The sequence below is a fragment of the Schistocerca gregaria genome, chromosome 2, assembly GCF_023897955.1.
Source record: "Schistocerca gregaria isolate iqSchGreg1 chromosome 2, iqSchGreg1.2, whole genome shotgun sequence".
Lineage (NCBI taxonomy): Eukaryota > Metazoa > Arthropoda > Insecta > Orthoptera > Acrididae > Schistocerca > Schistocerca gregaria.
Window position 1 is genome coordinate 866049352 of NC_064921.1, and position 19530 is coordinate 866068881.

Sequence of the window (19530 nt, forward strand, 5' to 3'; positions counted from 1 at the left end):
TTCTTAAAACCACTCAGAAAATTATAAAATCTGTAAAATCTGCACAGAAAAAGTTTGAATGCTAGTTTTATGGTGGGTAGTGGTGGTGGTGGTGGTTGGTTGGGATGCAGGGAGGGTGTGAGGTGACTTTGACAGTTCTCCCAGCAGTACTGGATCACCTCAATGTGATGTTGTCCTAATGTACAAAAACATGTAAGACAACAGTTTGATAAGCACAGTATAGAGAAGTAAAATTGACTGAATTTGGCAGCAACATGTGAATGACATTGCTTTAACACATTTCAAATGTATTTCAGAGATACATAACAGAAAATGAAAATTACCTGTGTTCTCTGACGTACATGCTGAATAGCCTTGATCATATGCAGCCCCATCTCCACACAGCAGTGAGCATGATCGGCACGAGCTTTTGGCAAACCAGAGACACAGTAGTAGCAGTCTCCCAAAAGTTTGATGCGCAGGCAGTGTGTCTCCTGGAACAAGGGGGACCCTCTCAAGCATCTGACTGTGTCCAAGAACATCATTCAACAATACATATAACCAATGTGCAAATATGGGACACCTTTAAGTTTTTATGGAAATATGTAAAGTAACTATACATGCCAAGAAAATGTCTCTGGATACAAATATATACTCATAAATTGTGTAGCCTTCTATCTACATGATATACGAGGGTCGGTCAAAAAGTAATGCCTCCCATTTTTTTTCTACTTAAAAAAATTAAGTTAAGTGAAAAATTTGAATTTGGCGCCATTCCTCAAACCTTCTGCAATCCATTGCAGTAGTAACTTTCTGTGTCAACAGGTGGCAGCACAGCAGAAGTTTGTAAGATGGCCGACATCGATGTTCGTTTGAGACAGCGTTGTGTGATTGAATTCTTGAATGCAGAAGGTGAAACGCCCATACGCATTCATGAAAGACTGAAGAAGGTGTATGGTGTTGTGACAGTGGATGTCAGCACTGTTAGACGATGGGTTCGTCGTTGTAAGGAAGCTGAAGGGCAAACACCGTTGACTGACGAAAAGCGGAGCGGCAGGCCGGTGAGTGCAGTGACTCCACACAACATTCAGCAAGTTGATGACATCATTCGTGGTGACCGTCGGGTGACTGCAGATGAAGTGTGTCGCATTATTTCTCTTAGTAAAGGCAGTGTGATCACGATTATTAAACAATTGGGGTACTCAAAAGTTTGTGCACGGTGGGTTCCAAGAATGTTAACCGATCAGAATAAAGAGGCAAGGAAAACAATAGCCTCCCAACACTTGCAGCGCTTCCGTTTGGAGGGAGATGAGTTTCTGAAAAAAATTGTGACCGGGGACGAAACATGGGTGCATTTTTTTGAACCCGAATCAAAGAGGCAGTCAATGGAGTGGCGTCACACAAGTTCGCCGAGGAAGAAAAAATTCAAAACTGTGCGATCGGCAGGGAAAGTTATGGCAACAGTTTTCTGGGATACAGAGGGTGCGATTCTGGTTGATTTTTTGGAGCAGGGATGCACAATAAATTCTGTTCAATACGTCACAACCCTCAAAAAACTTAAAGCACGTCTTCAGCGAGTTCGCCCAACAAAATCAATGGCAGATGTTCTTCTTTTGCATGACAATGCAAGACCACACACCAGTCGTCACACCTCTGACGAGATTGTCAAAATTGGATGGGAAATTTTGCCTCATCCCCCATACAGCCCTGACCTGGCACCATCAGACTTCCATCTGTTCGGGCCACTAAAAGAAGCTCATCGTGGGATTCATTTTGAAGATGAGGAGGCCGTCAAAACATCCGTGCGTCAATGGCTTAGGAAGCAGAGCTGTGATTTTTACCGTGCTGGGATACATGCCCTTGTTCAAAGATGGACCAAAACTGTAGAGATGGGCGGAGATTACATTGAAAAATGACAAAATGATCCTCAATGTTGTGGTTTTCAACCTATGTAATTGCATTTAAATTTCCTGACAATTAAACGTAGAAAAAAAAATAGGAGACATTACTTTTTGACTGACCCTCGTATATTATTTCTACATCTACGCCGCAAACTGCTGTGAAGTGCATGGCAGATGGTATGTCTCATTTTACCACTTTTTGGGGCTTCTTCCCATTTTCCATTCACATATAGATCTCAAGAAGAATGATTGTTTGAATGCCTTTGTATGTGCTGCAATTATTCTAATCTTATCCTCACGATCCCTATGTGAGTGATAATTAGTTATATTTAAGGCCAGTTCTTGGAACTTTGTTAGTACACTTTCCCAGGATAGGTTATATCTATCTTCAAGAGTCTGCCATTTCAGTTTCTTTAGCATGTCTGTGATGCTCTTTCACAGGTTAAACAAACCTGTGACCTTTTTAAAAGAGAAAACTGCCCTTTGAATGTGTGTTATCATATTTACCTTTTGCACTATCAATATTTTAGCTCTTATGCCATTTTCAACTGTAGCACTAAAGGCAGTTAGATGATTATTAAGTTGCATGAACAAATATGACTTAATACTGATCTAACATTATTAAGTTGTATGAACAAATATGACTTAATACTGATCTAACAACCTTGAACATTGTACATGATAATGCCATAAAAGCCGAAATTTGGATGGTAGAAAAGATAAATATGTCCCACACTTGAGGAGTCTTCTAGAATGTCTCGTAAGTGAATCATAAGCCATCTCCTTTGTAGACTGATTGCACTTCCCCAGTATTTTATCAATAAATTGAAGTCTACTACTTGCTTTACCCATGACTGAGCTCATGCAATCATTTCATTTCAACTGACTGACCTTATAATCACACCATAATACGTTTTTCCGTTTTGTGAAATTTCTTATCAATATCACTTTTTCTCAACACAACCTTATTGTACATGGATGAATGAAGTATCATTAGAAATGATTTTTTAACGGCTTCTCACACTGCATGCAAATTTTTTGCTAAAACTTACTATTTGTGGAAAATTTTACAAAAAAGTGACTTTTAAATACCAGGCAAAAGGGCATCAAGGAATGCCCAGTTTCATACCTATATTTTACGAAAATCACTTATTAATCACGAATAAGAGACTCCCTATTCATATTATCTTATTACAAACATAATTTCATTTGTTTTAAAGTACTTATAAAGCAGCACTGTCATTGAGAATAACCATGTCCACTAAACGAATATACACTGCTCAGCCAGAACATTATGACCACCCACCTAATAGCTGGTATGTCCACTTTTGGCACGGATAACAGTAGCGACATGTCACGGTATGGAAGCAATAAGGCCGGGGTAGGTTGCTAGAGGGAGGTGCCGCCCCATCAGCAAAGGGGGGGGGGGGGGGGGGTGATGAGCTCTGACACCGCATTCAATCACATTCCAGATGTGTTCAATCAGGTTCTGATCTAGTGAGCTGGAGGGAGAAGTGGATCAACTGCAGCTTGCCACTATGTTCCTTGAACCACTCCATCACACTCCTGGGCTTGGACATGGCACAGTAAATTGTTGAAAAATGCCACTGCCATCATGAAACATGATCGTCACTAAGGGGTGTACGTAGTCTGTAATCAGTGTACGATACTCCTTGGCTGTCATGATGCCTCGCATGAAATCCAATGGACCCATGGATGCCCATTATGGGCCCCATAGCATAATGGAGCTGCTGCCAGCTTATCTCTGTCCCATTGTAAGGGTGTCAAGAAGCTGTTCTCCTGGATGACGAAAGATTTGCACCGTGTCATTGGTATGATGAAGAAGGAGTTGGGATTCATCAGACCATACAATGCTCTGCCACTGCGCGAATGTCCAGTGTTGATGATTACATGACCATTTTGGACATAATTGCTGATGTCATGGCATTAACTCTGGCACATGCATGGGTCATCGGATGCAGAGACCCAATGTTAGGAGTGTTTGGTGCACTGTGCGTTCAGACACTTGTACTCTGCCCAGCATTAAAGTCTGATGTAAGTTCTGCTACAGTTCACTATCTGTCCTATTTTACCAGTCTGCCCAACTTATGACATCCATCTGTAATGAGGGGTGGCCACGCAGCTCCATGATGTCTGGACGTGGTGTCACCTTGGATTCGCCACCTGTTGGAGACACTCACTATAGCAATCCTTGAACAACCAACAAGTCATGCTCTTTTCAAAATGCTCATACCAAGCCCCCGGGCCATCACATTTTGCCCTCGATCAAATTCAGACAGTTTGTACACCTTCCCCATTCTACAGTCGGACAGCACATTCACTGACACTGCGTGCACTGTGCATGTGTCCAACTAGCACTCATTCCTTGCCAGGTGGCGCTGTTATTGCCTAGGCAGGTTAACATCAAAAGTAGGCCAGTGGTCATTACATTTTCACTGGTCAGTGTACCTTCTGAAATGACAAATATGTCATTGTTGCCTCAAACTGTGATTTACCTATTGCTACCACAGCCTAATGTGCTTACTGTAATTGAAAATGTTTATCAAGTTAAATTTACAGGTTATGTTGCCCTATAGATAGTTGTCTCTGGTTGTTGTACAAGCTAGGACAAACATTCTGATTCCAAAGCACATTTTTGAACAAATGGGAATATATATACAATTATGTTTCCATCCCCAATACTACCAATACCAAAACAAATACACTTATTCAAAATACTGTCATTAGTAAAAACTATAAAAGTGTGAAAGCTTTACAAAGGCCCCATGGTTTCTTTCTAGTTTCTATATTTGCATGAAGAAGTCCAGTATGCCTAACTGTATTTTTTGCATAAACATTCACTGTGCCACTGTGATGAATAATCATCTCCATACTTAAAACAACTAGCAAACACATCAACACCTATACTCTGCAAACAAATGTAAAGTGCATAGTACAAGGTACTTCCCATAGTACCACTTATAAGGATTTCTTCTCATTTCACTGACATACAGAGAATGGCAAGAATAACTGCTTACGTGCCTCTGTGTGTTCTGTAATTCGTCTAATCTTATTTTCATAATCCATATTGGACTGATCTGGACGGGGTTGTAGTATATTCCTAGATTTCTTGCTTAACTCTGGTACTTTGCAACTATCTTTCACATGATAGTTCTGTGTCTATTTCTGCTTGTCTGCTATTTTAGTTTTTTCAGCATCTCCACAACATTTGCCCATGGATCAAATAAACCTGAAACTATTCATGCTATTCTTCTTTGTATATGTCCAATATCTCCTTGTTGCCCTGTTTGGTATCAGTCACACAATTTGATATCTCATGTGATCATAATTTTAATAATAAACCTAGGTGTGGTACGAAGTCACATTTGGATGTGGAACAACTTTCATCATCAGGAGAAAGAACTGCATATAGTTCCTGATCAATAGAGAACATGGCAATAGTCTGGCATATACCAAGGACCTTTCTGCTGTGCCTAATAGAGTGATGACATGAGATTCTCAACAGTACTGAGCCTGATAGAAATTGAGATAGAGAAAGTATATAAGGATACTGAACAGGTAATTCAATATATAAAGAGAGGTGAAAATGGGGGATTGGAGAGTGGTTGTAGGGAAAGGAAAAGAAAAAGTGTTACAGGAGAATATGGGCTTGGCAGTAGAAATTCATGAGGGGAATTACTAATTGAGTCCTGCAACAAATTTCAGCTACTATATTTATTTATTGGTCCTGTGAATCTAGGAATGCACAATGTACAAAAGATATTGGACTGTTCATTAACTACAATAGACATTCTTGGATATTTTCTTTTTTTCAAACATAATTTTACCAAAAGATAAAATTGTACAATATTTTCTTACTTAACACATTTCATAAAAACAGTCTCAATCAGTGAGGCAGTTTTGTTTTTCTAGATATTCCCTTACAGTATAGAAGCAGTGCTTGACCAAGTAATCCTTCACAGCTGATTTGAACTTGTTTAAGCCCATTATTATATTTGTGGATTTGGGTAGCACATTGTACAATTTGATGCCAAGGTGGAGTATGCCTTTCTGTAATAGCACTGTGTTTGTCTCTTGTAAGTGTACATCATTTATTTGTATTGTGTGGTGGCTATGTACAGATTCATTACGGGTGATGCTTTGACTGCCACTGTTTAGTTTTCCTTTCATAATAATCACATTTTTAAGTACGGTATATAAATACATGGAACTGGTAGTATTTTATTTTTCCTAAAAAGTGGCTTGCATGGTGATCTTTGATCTAACCCTTCCATTAATCTAATACTCTTTTTCTGCAATCTAAATGAGTTCTGACTAGCTCTACAATTACTCCAAACCACTACACCATATTTCAGTATTGAATGAACATAAGCAAAATATATGGTCCTGAGATTATAACGTGATATACAGTTTCTTTTTATTCTTATCACAAAACATGTTTTGCTCAGTTTTTTATTCACATAGTCCACATGTGTATCCCACTTCATGTTTTGTTGAATCCATACACTGAAAAATTTTGTAATCCCTGTTTTTTCAATTCTTTATCCATTTGTTTCTATAGGACGATCAGCTGGATAGTGAATATATCCAATGCAACAGTTTTTTTTTCCAGATTTATAACCAAACTGTTTGCAACCATCTTCTCTGTGATGGTTTACTGTCATTTTCAAAGTTATCTTTGCTACTTCCTGTAATTAAGTTGCTGGTGTCATCTGCAAATTGGTATAGCTTTTTTTGTTTACGTATAAATCGTTTAAATATAGTAGAAACAGAATTGGACCCAATATGGAACCTTGGGGAACCCCATGTTTCACAACTAATAAATCTGACTGATGAGTTTCATCTGTCCCATTTACTTCATGTGCTATCTCTATGAGCTGTTTTCTTTCATGGAGGTATGATTTAATCCAGTTATGTGCAGCTCCCCCAATACCCCAGTTCTGGATCTTACCTAGTAATTTATCATGATTGATGGTATCAAACACTTTTGACAAGTATATGTGGTATGTTCCTACCTATCTAGGACCTGCAGAAAGTAAAGATTGCTGTTTCAGTAGAGTGATTTCTCCTATAACCATGTTGAAATGCCTAGAGAATGTTATATTTACCTGTATTTATGGAATTTGACATTCTTTTATAAAAGAGTTTCTCCAGAATTTTAGAAAATACAGACAGTAGAGAAACTGGACTATAGTTTGACACCTCTTCTTGGCTTCCTTTTTTGTGGGAGTTTTAACCTTAGCAATTTTTAAACATGTTGAAAAGCTGCCAGTTGAGAAGGGCAGAGTCACAAGAAGATACGCCAGTGGTTCAGAAATTAAGTCTACACATTTTTTTTACAACAAAATCTGGTATGTTATCTACTCCTGATGATTGTTTTGATTTTAGAAGCTTGATTTCTTGCTGTACTTTTTGTGTATTAGTTGGTATGAGAAATATTGTTTTCTACCTGTTCAATTTTTGATGTTATTAGTGAGGGATGTTTATGGATGACCTTTTACTCAATAGGTTTTTCTGCTACATTTACAAAATAACTGTTAAATGTAGTATCTACCTCCTTTGGGTTGCAGATAGTGTGTGAAGTGTTATTCAACAGTGTATTATTAGTTTTTGTTAATTACTGTTTCTCTCTTTACAATATTCCACACAGCTTTCATTTAATTAGATGCATTTCTTATGCAGCTGTCATATTTCATCATTTTGGCAATTTTTATTGCTTTTCTGAGAATTGTTTTATAGCTTTTAAAATACCTATCAAATTCTGGTGTTGTGTGACATGTTTTCGTTACCCTGTAGAGGAATCGTTTCTCTGCACATGATTTTCTAATACCTGTAGTGATCCATTTGTGTATACTACACTCGAGAATCACAAGAGGAGGTACACTTTGTAAAGACATAGAGACACAGGAAGGTTCCAGATAGATTACATCATGGTCAGATTCTTAAATCAGATACTGTATTTTAAGCCGTACCCAGTTGCAGATATAGACTCATATCACAAGTTAGTAATGATGAAGAGGAACTGATGTTTAAGAGAACTGTTCTAAGGATTTGATGTCTTAGGAAGTCGGATACTAATGTACTGAGGAATGATGAGAATATTTTGAGGTTTGTTGAGATTGTGGATATTGCTGTGAGCAACTCCACAGTAGGCTGTTCAGTTGGAGAAGAGTGAACATTTCTAAAAAGGGCAATCAGAAATGTTGGATATGGCCACCAACAGGACTGTCTCCGCATAAAGAAAAGTCGAAAGAACCTTGAGTGACATTAAAAGCAATGGTGGTAACCTTAAGAGAGCAGTGGGAATTCCACTGTTAAACACATAAGTGAGAGCAGATTGGCGAAAAAGAGTACACTGAAGACCTGTATGAGGGGTAGAACTTGTCCGATAACATGATAAACAAAGAAACTGGAGTCGATATGGATGGCACAGGAGCTCCAGTATTAGAGTCAGAATTTTAAAAAGCTCGGAATCATTTGGCAGATGGGATAGATAGTTCCTTCGGAATTTCTAAAATTGTTGGGGGCAGTGACAACCACACAACTACTCAAGTTGGTGTACATAGAATATATGTGACAGTTGACGTACAATGAGTCTCCTGAAAAATACTATTCACACAATTATGAAGATAGCAAGAGCAGATAATAGCAAGAACTGTCACACTATAGCTTAACAGCTCATGCATCCAAGCTGCTGACAAGAATAATACACAGAAGAATGCAAAATAAAACTGAGAATCAGTTCCACGTGATTGTTCCAGCTGTAGGAAAGATAAAAGAACCGGAGAGGCAGCTCTCATGTTGTGCTTAATAATGGAAGCAAGACTGAAGAAAAATCAAGGCACTATCACAGAATTTGTTGACTAACAATGTAAAATAGTGCAAGATGTCCAAAATTCTGAGAAAAATAGGAGTAAACTATAGGGAACAACAGGTAACATAAAAAATGTATAAGAACCAGGAGGTAACAACAAGGTTGAAATGAAGTGCTTGAATTAAAAAGGGTGTAAGGCAGGGATGCAATCTTAATCACCCCTATTGTTCAATCTATACGCCAAAGGAGCAATGACAGAAATAAAACAAAGGTTCAAGAGTGATTTTAAAATTCAGGATGAAAGAAGAATAATTACAGGATCGGTAGAACTGAATGAACAGTCTAAAAAGTACAAAATGTGGATCAAAAGTAAATTGGAAAAGTCAAAGGTAATGAGATGCAGAAATGAGAACAGTGAGATACTTAACACTAAAACTGGAGATCATGAAGTAGATGAAGTGAGGAATCTTGCTACCTTGGAAGCAAAATAACCCATGACACACATAATAAGGGATACATAAAAACCAGATTGGCACAGGCAAAGAGGGCATTCCTGGCCAAAAGTTTACTAGTATCAAATTTAGGCCTTATTTTGAGGAAGAAAATCTGAGAATCTACATTCTGAGCTCAGTATTGTATGGTAGTGAATCAAGTACAGTGAGAAAACAAAAAGAGAAAAGAACTGAAGTATTTGAATGCGATGCTGCAGAAGAATGTTGAAAATCTGGTTGACTGAGGTGGTTCTCCACATAATCGGTGAAGACAGGAACATGGAAAACACTGACAAGAAGGGACAGGATGATACGATGTGTGTTATGGCATCAGAGAATAATCTCTATAGTACTAGAGGAGGTGCAGAGGATAAACACTGTAGGGGAAGGCAGAGAATGTAGGGTGCAAGTAGGATACTCTGAATGAGGAAGTTAGTGCAAGACAGTGGAGACAACATTTAATTTATACTGCTTCAACCACAGCAAAAGTTCTATCACACCACAACACAAAATCTGGGATTCTGATTTTTTTTCTCATCCGAGGTATGGTTACAGCATACTGATACATACCATCACAAATCAAACACATCAACAAAGTTCGCTGAAGGAATATTTTTTCAAGAATAGTAGTTTTTATTCTACATCTACATGGATGCTCTGCAAACCACACTTAAGCTCCTGGCAAAGGGTTCATCAAACCACCTTCACAATAATTCTCTATTATTCTCCTCTCGAACAGCGTGTGAAAAAAACAAACACCTGTATCTTTCCATGTGAGCTCTTATTTTCCTTATTTTATTATGATGATCATTTTTCACTATGTAAGTTGGCACCAACAAAATATTTCTGCATTCAGAGAAGAAAGTTGGTGATAAAAATTTTGTTAGAAGATTCCAGCACAACGAGAAATGCCTTTGTTTGACGCCAAATACTATATCATGTCAGTGACACTCTCTCCCCTATTTCTCAACAATACAAAATGTGCTGCTCTTCTTCGAACTTTTAAATATACTTAATTAATCCTATCTGGTAATGATCACTGACCGCGCAGCAGTGCTGCAAAAGAGGGTAGACAACTGTAGACTCATTAGTAGATCTGTTGCATTCTTTTTGTTCTGACAATAAGTTTCATTCTTTGGTTCACCTTCCCCACGACATTTTATACAAGTTCTTTCCAGTTTAAGTTCTTCATAATAGTAATTTCTAGGTATTTAGATGAATTTGATTGATTATTTATGTAAGAGAAGTTTAACAGACTCCTTTTAGCACTCATGTGGATGACCTCATACTTTTCGTTTTTTAGAGTCAATTGCCCATTTTTCATTTTGCAGTTTGTTTTGTTCTTCTGATGACTTTAATAGACGATAAATAACAGCATCATCTGCAAACAACCAAAGAGGGATGCTCAGACTGTCAAGTAAATCATTTATTTGGATAATAATATTATGAAAAGGATAGTTGCTACTCACCATGTAGTAGATATTTTGAATCATAGATAGGCACAACAAAAAGACTGTCACAAAATAAGCTTTTGGTCAAAAAGGCCTTTGTCAAAAATAGACTACAGGCACTCACACCCACACAAACTCATGCAAACTCAGCTCATGCACATGTCTGCACTCTCTTGCAGCTGAAGCCACCCTGTGAGCAGCAGTGGCAGCAGTGCATGATGGGAGAGACAACGGGTTGAGGGTAAGGAGAAGACTGGGGTGGGGATGTTGAGGGATAGCACAGTACAGGTAAGGGATGGTGAAGAGCTGCAGGGGAGTGTGCAGGGACAAGGTGGAGAGAGGGTAGGGCTAGGTGCAGTTGGGAGGTTAGACAGAAGGCATGGTGGTGGGGGGTTGGGTAACGGAAAAGAAAAGTAGTAAAAAGACTGGGTGATTTCCTTGCGCTTTTCATAGCTTGAATCTGCTCCTCTACGTTCGTGGATAGCACACCTTTAACTTCTGTTGCGTCCTCCTGCAGATTTTTAGTTTTATTAAGAGTTTCATTTTCTGCACTATGTCCATCGCAGTCACAAAGACAGTCGATGTGTCTTAAATATTCCAGAAACAAGTAGAGGGATTTGCGAAATTTTAAGTGATTTTCTCTGCAAAACTTTACATAAGTTTCAGACTGCATTTAACGTATCGTTTAAAGTCACTAAACCTACAATGAAACTGCAATTCATCATTTCTAATATTCCTCCAGCTAAACTTGTTAAACCCGCGCCGTCCTTGTGTATATGTTCACATGCCATTATAATGGTCATGTAGGTTAGGAAGATAGCATGAACTGTGCGGTAGGTACCTATCCATAGGATGTCAACAGCTTCGGGGACTTTTAAAACAGGTTGCTCTAAAGCACACTGAATTTCATGCAATACATTTTCTCGTTTGGAAGAACCACAAAAAAGTTTGTAAACGTCTTTAACAACATGTAATGTGCGTTTTATAATGTGGTGTTTATTCCTAGTGTTGGTGGCAGCAATACACAAAAAATGTGCTCTACAGTGAATGTATGGCAGCTTATGGCCCTTCCTCTCTGACAACCGAGTGCGGACTCCTGAGATAGAACCACCAAAATTAGCGGCACCGTCGAAAGAACAAGGTAATAATCTGTCGTAAGAGAGTTTTCTTTTCTTTTGTTCCGTATCAATTGCTGTAAATATGGATTTGGTTGAAGTGCTTTTCAACTCAACGAGACATAAAAACCTTTACTTCACTTCAAACGATGAAGACGGTGCAACATATCGAACTACTAAAGACAGTTCACTTTGGTTGGAAACATTTGTAGATTCTTCTGCCATTAATGAAAAATATTTGTCATGGAGAAGTGTTTTATCTTGAAAGTCTAGAGACTCCCAAACAAGTCAACAATTCTGACGCAATATACTTACTAGCTTATATGGACCTTTCGCTCTGAAATTTTAACCACTTTTCAAGATTAATGTCGCTTTTCAGTACTACCTTACGAATTAGAGGTTCATATTTATTGTATGGGGTATTTCTTCCTTACTAAGGAAATACAGACTTCGAATTAACGATGACAATGCTTGGCGGTTTAAAGCTTTTTCATTTCCATTTTTTTTAAATATCTGTGTATGAATTGGTGCGTTTAATCCCTGTAATCTACAATTTTCAAGTGCAACGGCTCTTGCATGTTTTTCTGAGTTCGCGTGCTTTTCTAGCTTTCCCATGCTTCCGGTAGCTTTTCTAAATTTAGTGAAAGGTAGAGAAATGAACACTCCTCCTGTTTTCTGTAGAGCTTCGATATCGTTTTTTAAATGCATTTCACACAATTTGCAGAAAGTCCCACCCTACTCGTGATCAAAGTACAACCAATTGTACTTACACTCCCATTTTTGCTGATACTTCATCTGGCGTTCAATACTTTTGTTTAGAATTGCAATTTACGGATGGGCCAGAAATAGCACATTTAACTTTTGAAAACTGTGGAAGGGAAACTGAATACTTGTTAGACCTACGCAGTTTATCGTCATAATCACTAGCAATTCTTTCAGTAGACTCACACTCGTCTTTGTCTTTTGCAATACACTGCCTTTTATTAGAAAAGGAAGAAATTAAAGTTTGTTGTTTCGACATTGTATTTCGGCACTAACACTTCTTTTTATTTTATAAACTGACGAAGACTGCACTAGTACACTACCTAATCACATCACACTTCCATAATAAACTGTCGACTGACTTACAACCTTACAACACTTTCAACAATGCATTGAGTTTTTATGCAACAATGAAAGTTTAGATTATACTTGTAAAGCAGCATTGCCAATGGCCCCACTCATTGTGTAATGTACCGCTTCTTTAGGAAAAAAATGTGTATCCCCATTGGCACTGCGAAAATCATTGTCAAGTGTACACAAATATTTGATCTGAGCTTTGGACTCATCGATTAGGAAAAATCTATATGGCTATTAAATCTTGGAAATATTCCCAGTAATAAAAAAATTAAAACAATCTTTTATAATGTCAGATGCTACTTCCAATTCCGTAGCAATACCCGGGGACGTGTTTTGCGACATCAGGTTTATTCTGTGGGCATATAAAGTATAGATACGAGTGGCGGATAAGAATTAAGTTCGCAGCGAGGGTGGGCTGCGTAGCTAATGGATTAGCTTACACGTTAGGCCGATTGGAGGTGCGGTGAGGGAAGACATGAGAGAGGAAAGGCTGACTTATTCCACAATCGGCATTGCCAACACACCTTGCAACGCTTAGCTTTACCGCACACTTATAATACAGCAACTGCTAAGTTTTTCGTTTCACCACAACTATAGATAAGAATTTCTCGGGGGGGGGGGGGGGGGAGAATTTCCAATTTCCGGGGGGGGGGGAACTTTCCTCCCCGGGCCACCCCCTGAATTCATCACTGTTCTCAACCATGAGGAGATAGAAGACTTCAGGCTAGTCACTGCCAACATTCCCTATCAAATACAAGGGAAAGTTACAAAGTAAAGTGACTTTGGCAATTTCTCACTATAGTGCTTGGTAACAATGCTAGTATCCAGGGCTGAAGTACTGTTATCTGCAACAGTTCTGTACGCCATGTCACTCTTATTCTCGCGTTGGTCACTGTGTTGTGACAGACTGTGAAACATGGCAGCTCCCTGTGAATATCCACCAAGGAGAAAATGAAGGCCATGCATTGTTTTTTGTTTGTGAAGGTGTTAAAACTGCAGAAATTACTCATTGAAAGCAAGCGCAGTATGGTGACAGCTGACTTTGTGATGCAAAATATATGAATGGACAGAGAGCTTTTTTCTGACATGTTCCACATCCTGGAGGACCTCCTCACTACGGATCAATTGGAATGAAAGTAAATATAATCTAATATAAAAAACTGGGAAGGACTTCTCTACGTGTCGAGGTAAGATTGTGTGCACCATCGACGTCAACAATGGAGGACAATTTGGAAGTAGTTAAGAGTATGGTGATGGAAAACAGACGAATCACAGTGGTCACAACCGCCAATACTTTACATATTAGTCACGGTTCAGGGTATTCCATATTAGACGACAGGCTACATTTTTGGAACAGTGTACGCACAATGGGTACAGAAAGAATTGACAGCGCAGCATGAGGTGCAAAAGGTGGGCAGTTCTCGTAAACATCTGGCCCATTATTATCGTGAGGGAGCTGGATGTTTACAGCAAATGATTACTGTTGGATGAAACATGGGAGAATCATCACAAACTGGAAAGTAAGGCTGTGAGCATGGTTTGGAGACACCCATCTTTGACAGAATCTAAGAAATTTAAACGTCAACCATCAGCAAGGACATGTGGTAGCTGTTCATTTCATCCCCAAGATGCGAAACTGTCAACAGGGAGAACTCTTGTTATGCGTTGCGAACTAGACTGAAACCTGCAATCAGATGGAAAAATTGCAGAAAGATGTCATCCTATAGTAAGCTAACACTCAGCCACATTCTGTCAAATGGATCGCCGAAACAACACAGGAGTTGAAACCACTATATGGTCCAGACCTGGCTCTAAGCGGTTTCTGCATGTTTGGACCATTGAAGGAAGTGCTCAGGGGAAGAAGATCTGCAACCGATGCAGAAGTAACTGATGCGGTGGAAAATTGGTTACAGGTACAACCAAAAAATTTTTCTGACGTAATAAAAAAAATTGTGAAACGTTGGACATAGTGCATTGCAGTACAGGGCGCTTGTGTAGAAAAATAATGTATGTTTCAGTTTTCTATAAACAGAATAAATATTTCTTTTCTCAAAAGTCCCTTTACTTTTTGACTTACCCTTGTATTACCTTCATATACAGTAGCAGTGTATGACTTGATAAAAAATATTTAAAACACTTTGTTATAGCTTTTGTGTATCCCTTTTACTTTTATACCTATCCCTTTTACTTTTATACCTGTGCATTACACAAAGCACAAGTGGCACTTACATCTACATGTATACTCTGCAAACCACCGTAAGGTGTATGGTAGAGGGCCACGTCCCGTTGTATCAGTTATTGGGGTTTGTTCCTGTTCCATTCATGTATGGAGCACGGGAAGAATGAGTGCTTGAATGCCTCTGTGCATGCAGTAATTATTCTATCTTATCCTCATGATCCCTGTGTGAACGATATGTCGGGGATTTTAGTATATCCCTAGAGTAACAATTTAAGGCCGCTTCTTGAAACTTTGTTAACAGTCTTTCTCTGGATAGCTTACATCTGTCTTCATGAGTCAGCCAGTTCAGTTCCTTCATGTCTCTGTAACGCTCTCTCAGGGATTAATCGAACCAGTGACTATTCGTGCTGCCCTTCACTGTGTATGTTCAACATCTCCTGTTAGTCCTATCTGGTATGGGCCCCACACACTTGAGCAATATTCTGGGATGTGTCACATGAGTAATTTGTAAGCAATCACTTTTGTATGCTGGTTGCACTTCCCCAGTATTCTACCAATAAACCGAAGTCTACCACCTGTTTACCCACGACTGAACCTATGTGATTATTCCATTTCATATCACTACAAAGTGTTACACCCAGGTATTTCTTTTAGCTGACGGATTCCAACAGTGACTCACTGATCTTATAATCACAAGATACTACCTTGTGACTGAGTGAGATACACCCGTCTTCTAGGCACAGTGCTTTACTAGGCATAGTCTTATTGGAAGTGGTATGCCATTAAGAGTGAAACTGACAGTTTAATGTGGACTATAATCCATTCCGCTTTTTTTGAAACAGTGCCAAGGATGAAATATCATATCGATGGAAGAAAAAAATTCGAGGACCAACTAAGGATTCGCCACTTACCTTTAGATATGCAGTCTGACCTCTCCACAAGAGCCACTGACTCACATGCATGAAAGATGGAGCTTACTCCCTCTGTACCATCTGCATCACTCATTATCACAAGGCATAAGTAGAGCTCCCATTCCTCATTCACTCACTAATTCTTTCATTGTGTTCCACAGATACCATCAAAAAGCAGAACTTTCCGAGATGTGGAAAAAGTAATTAGATGCATATTAACAAAAAAAGCAAGGTAGAATGTGATGAAATGGTATCCTCTTGTTGTCCCTTCTCACCACCAGCACCACACCACAATTCCATAGCGGTGATAGCCTTGATGGAATTCCAAGCTGGGTCGGAATATGGCAAGTAGGTATTGAACTGGCAAAGCTGTGTGTGTGTGCGCGCGCGCGCGTGCGCATTTGTGTGTGTGTGTGTGTGTGTGTGTGTGTGTGTGTGTGTGTGGAGCTTATGGGCCGTCAACGGCGAGGTTATCGGCGAACTTGGCAAAGTTCATCGATAGTGTAATCCTATGCCTATATTCACTCCATATTTCCTAAACTTTTCGTTGACAATCAAAACTTAAAAGATATTCGGAAAAGCTGTGTTACATAATAGACAACTTTCCGACATGTAGCTCATAGCATGTTGTATGTTTATAGTGAACATCAACTATGAAAAATGGGAAGTGGAACATCAAAACCTATGAAACTTATTCTGTACACTTTAGGCCTATATTAATAAACTCTAAATGTGATCTAGTAGCTTCCTGCCCTACACTCTATTACTGCTCCGCACAATGTAAATGGGACAATTACCCAGTATTGTTGTAAGTTGTCGGATACAAACTCGTAAACTGGGATGTTGATATGTTCTGGTACATAGAAACACTGAAATATACGCAGTCAAAAAACTGAAGGAAATACGGCTACAGTACTACCAAGAAACTATGAACAAATAGGAAATCAATGCGTTTCCAAAATTTTGCTGAAAGGACTTTACCAACTCCCTCGCATTTTCATGACAATGACACTGCGTAAAATCAATGAATCTAAATAACTCTTTTATGTTGAACTTTTCTTTATCGTATAAAGAAAGAGTTGCGTTGCAATAAGAATCGAATTCAACCCCCTATAGCGTATTAATTGTAAGTTGCGGAGGTAGCTGCGAGCGAAGAAAGCAAGCCTAATGGTCCAACCTCCGCACACATAGCCCACTGCAGGAGTGACGTGCCGAAGTCACACAAGGAAGTAAAAACCTTTCAAATATTGTTCGTAAACGAAACTGAAATCGTCTTTCCTACTGACATGCTTAGTAAAAGATCCCAACTGCAGAAATTACGTACTCTTATTGAAAGGAAATGAAACGGTACGTAAATAACGCATGAAACACAATGACTAACTCACACATTTCTGTCGTCTAAAGCTAATGTTGTCTGCTGCCAAAAACAATTGACACCAGCGGAAGCCCTCCGACATTTGACGACTTCTAACGATTCACGGCTAGAGAGTAGAGAGCGGATCTGCCAACTGAAAGTTAGTAAATTACGATGATCGTCAACGAAAAGCTCGTGAACAGTGCAACTCCGTCTTCTCACGCTGTGCAATACTGCAACTGTGCTTTTGTTCTGTGTTTCGTATACTTAAGTCTAACATCTTACCTCCATTTCAAGCGTTAACGATGTTACAATATGGAAGACAAGTCACAAGACATCGGGATGCTAATGTTTTGATTCCGGGCATTTCCAACAACGATGTAATAATAGTAATGTTGTTAACGCGTTGTTGTGTCGGTTTGTTTCAAAACGAGTAATATAGCACTCTGGGATTCGTCGCAAGTATTACCGAAATCTTCGAGAACGCGAGCTACTCTCATAGGCGAACCGTACTGTATCGTGAGGGTGGCGCAAGAACTGACTGCGACAAAACAAGCAAGGCTACACTAATATCACACAAAAAAATATACTCAAATAAATTTTAAGGTTTGTTTTTACGAAAAAAAACGCATTCAAACAGAAAATTATACAAAACGAACGTAACATTGCATTATAATGAAAACTCAAATATCCTGCACTCTAGATTTTACTTTTTGCTAAATTTTTATTGTTTATTATACATGTAATGACAAAAACATAAAAAACTCCCACAAAACATTCAAAAAATGAAAATTACTCTAGTACTTTTTAGGTGTTTGATTTCCTTCTCAGAGGCTTTTTGCAACAATGACAAATATAAGGAGTCTTTTTCTTCTTTTCTGAGTTGCAGGTGGAGCAGGTATTGCGTTGTTCCAATCATTGTACGACTTCTACTCTTGGTTCCAGTACACGCAAAACGCGGTGAAGGATTCGCGAAGTTCACGGTGTTTATGATACTTGCTGACTCGCTTTTTATCTGTGATGTCATCAACGAGTTTACAAGCTTCTTCAAAACTTAAAGCGCTTCACCTGAGTCTTTTCAGGAATTGTGAAGGACAAACACATTCATCTCAATTACGTCCATTATGCGAAAAAATAATGGAATTGGCCGTCGTCGGGAGAGGCTTCGACGTGCAGCGATATTTGTTTCGACCTAATGCATTTCTAGCAGAACCTCTAGCTAAATGTTCAGTATGCGCACTTCCGTCTTCTTCACTTTGATCACTTGTTTCCTTCAAGGAGTTCGCAGGTGGCAAAATAAATTCGCCTTCACTTCTCAGTTTCCTATACTGTATTATGTTCACTTTCAATTTCGTTGTCGCTATCTGATCCAACATCGCTTCCTAAACTGTCCTCAAACCATTTTAAAACTCCTCTAAGTCAGGATTCGTTAAACACGAAGAATAGACAAAGAGCCGGCTACTGAATCCATAACGCAAAGTTCTCAGAGACCGCTAGCACGAAAGAATCAGTAATAGTATAGATCCACGTGATGTTCAAGATCCTACTTGCGAAGGAAACCACGGCAGCTTCAGGAAAGAATAACTAGACAGTGCTGTAATCTCCTACACCACTATTATGCATTAAGCCTAGTTTACACGACGACACTAGGTTACAGGCAACAGCGCTACCGGCCACTGCGCAGTTTAGTTTCACCAACTCGTTGGTGAAACTAAACACTTTCGGCGTGTTCCTACTTTGGCGACATTAGTTGCATGAGTTTTTAGGTTATGTATGTTCGTAGAGTGTAGCCAAACTGAAATATGAAGTGGAGAACGGAGAATAATGTTTGCTTTTTGGATTTCTATGCTTTGTATAGGTGTTTGTGGGATTTCAGTGATGCCGATTACAAAAGTAAGCAACATATAGCTGCCGCTGAGACCGTCACGTGCGATCATAGCATAGATGCTTTGACAATATCTGAGGTGCAGGGCAAAATTTATTGAGTTAGCGGAACATATACAACCGAATTAAGAAAAATACAGCCAAGTGAAATCCTCGCTGTGGCAATGCTCTCGTCTTCAAGATGGCCAAGTTGGACAACTCTTTGTTAAGAATTATTGTTGACAGGAGGGCAGGCTATACCAATTCAAGAAGCTGCATTCTTTATTCAATATGTATCTGTTTAAAACGTCGCTGCAATGCTCGCCATTCAC

The 19530-nt window shown here is 39.0% G+C and overlaps 1 protein-coding gene across 4 annotated transcripts in view; it reads right to left on the bottom strand.

Moving 5' to 3' along the window:
- The window catches only part of LOC126335244 (adenylate cyclase type 8), a 1717934-nt gene that overhangs the window by 111005 nt on the left and 1587399 nt on the right, over positions 1-19530 (bottom strand). For 2 of the 4 annotated variants that reach the window (XM_049998287.1, XM_049998285.1), the window contains exon 10: positions 324-473. In XM_049998287.1, coding sequence (XP_049854244.1) covers positions 324-473 — 150 coding nt within the window. The remainder of the gene's footprint in view (positions 1-323; positions 474-19530) is intronic. The other 2 variants (XM_049998288.1, XM_049998286.1) reach the window with 1 other exon arrangement.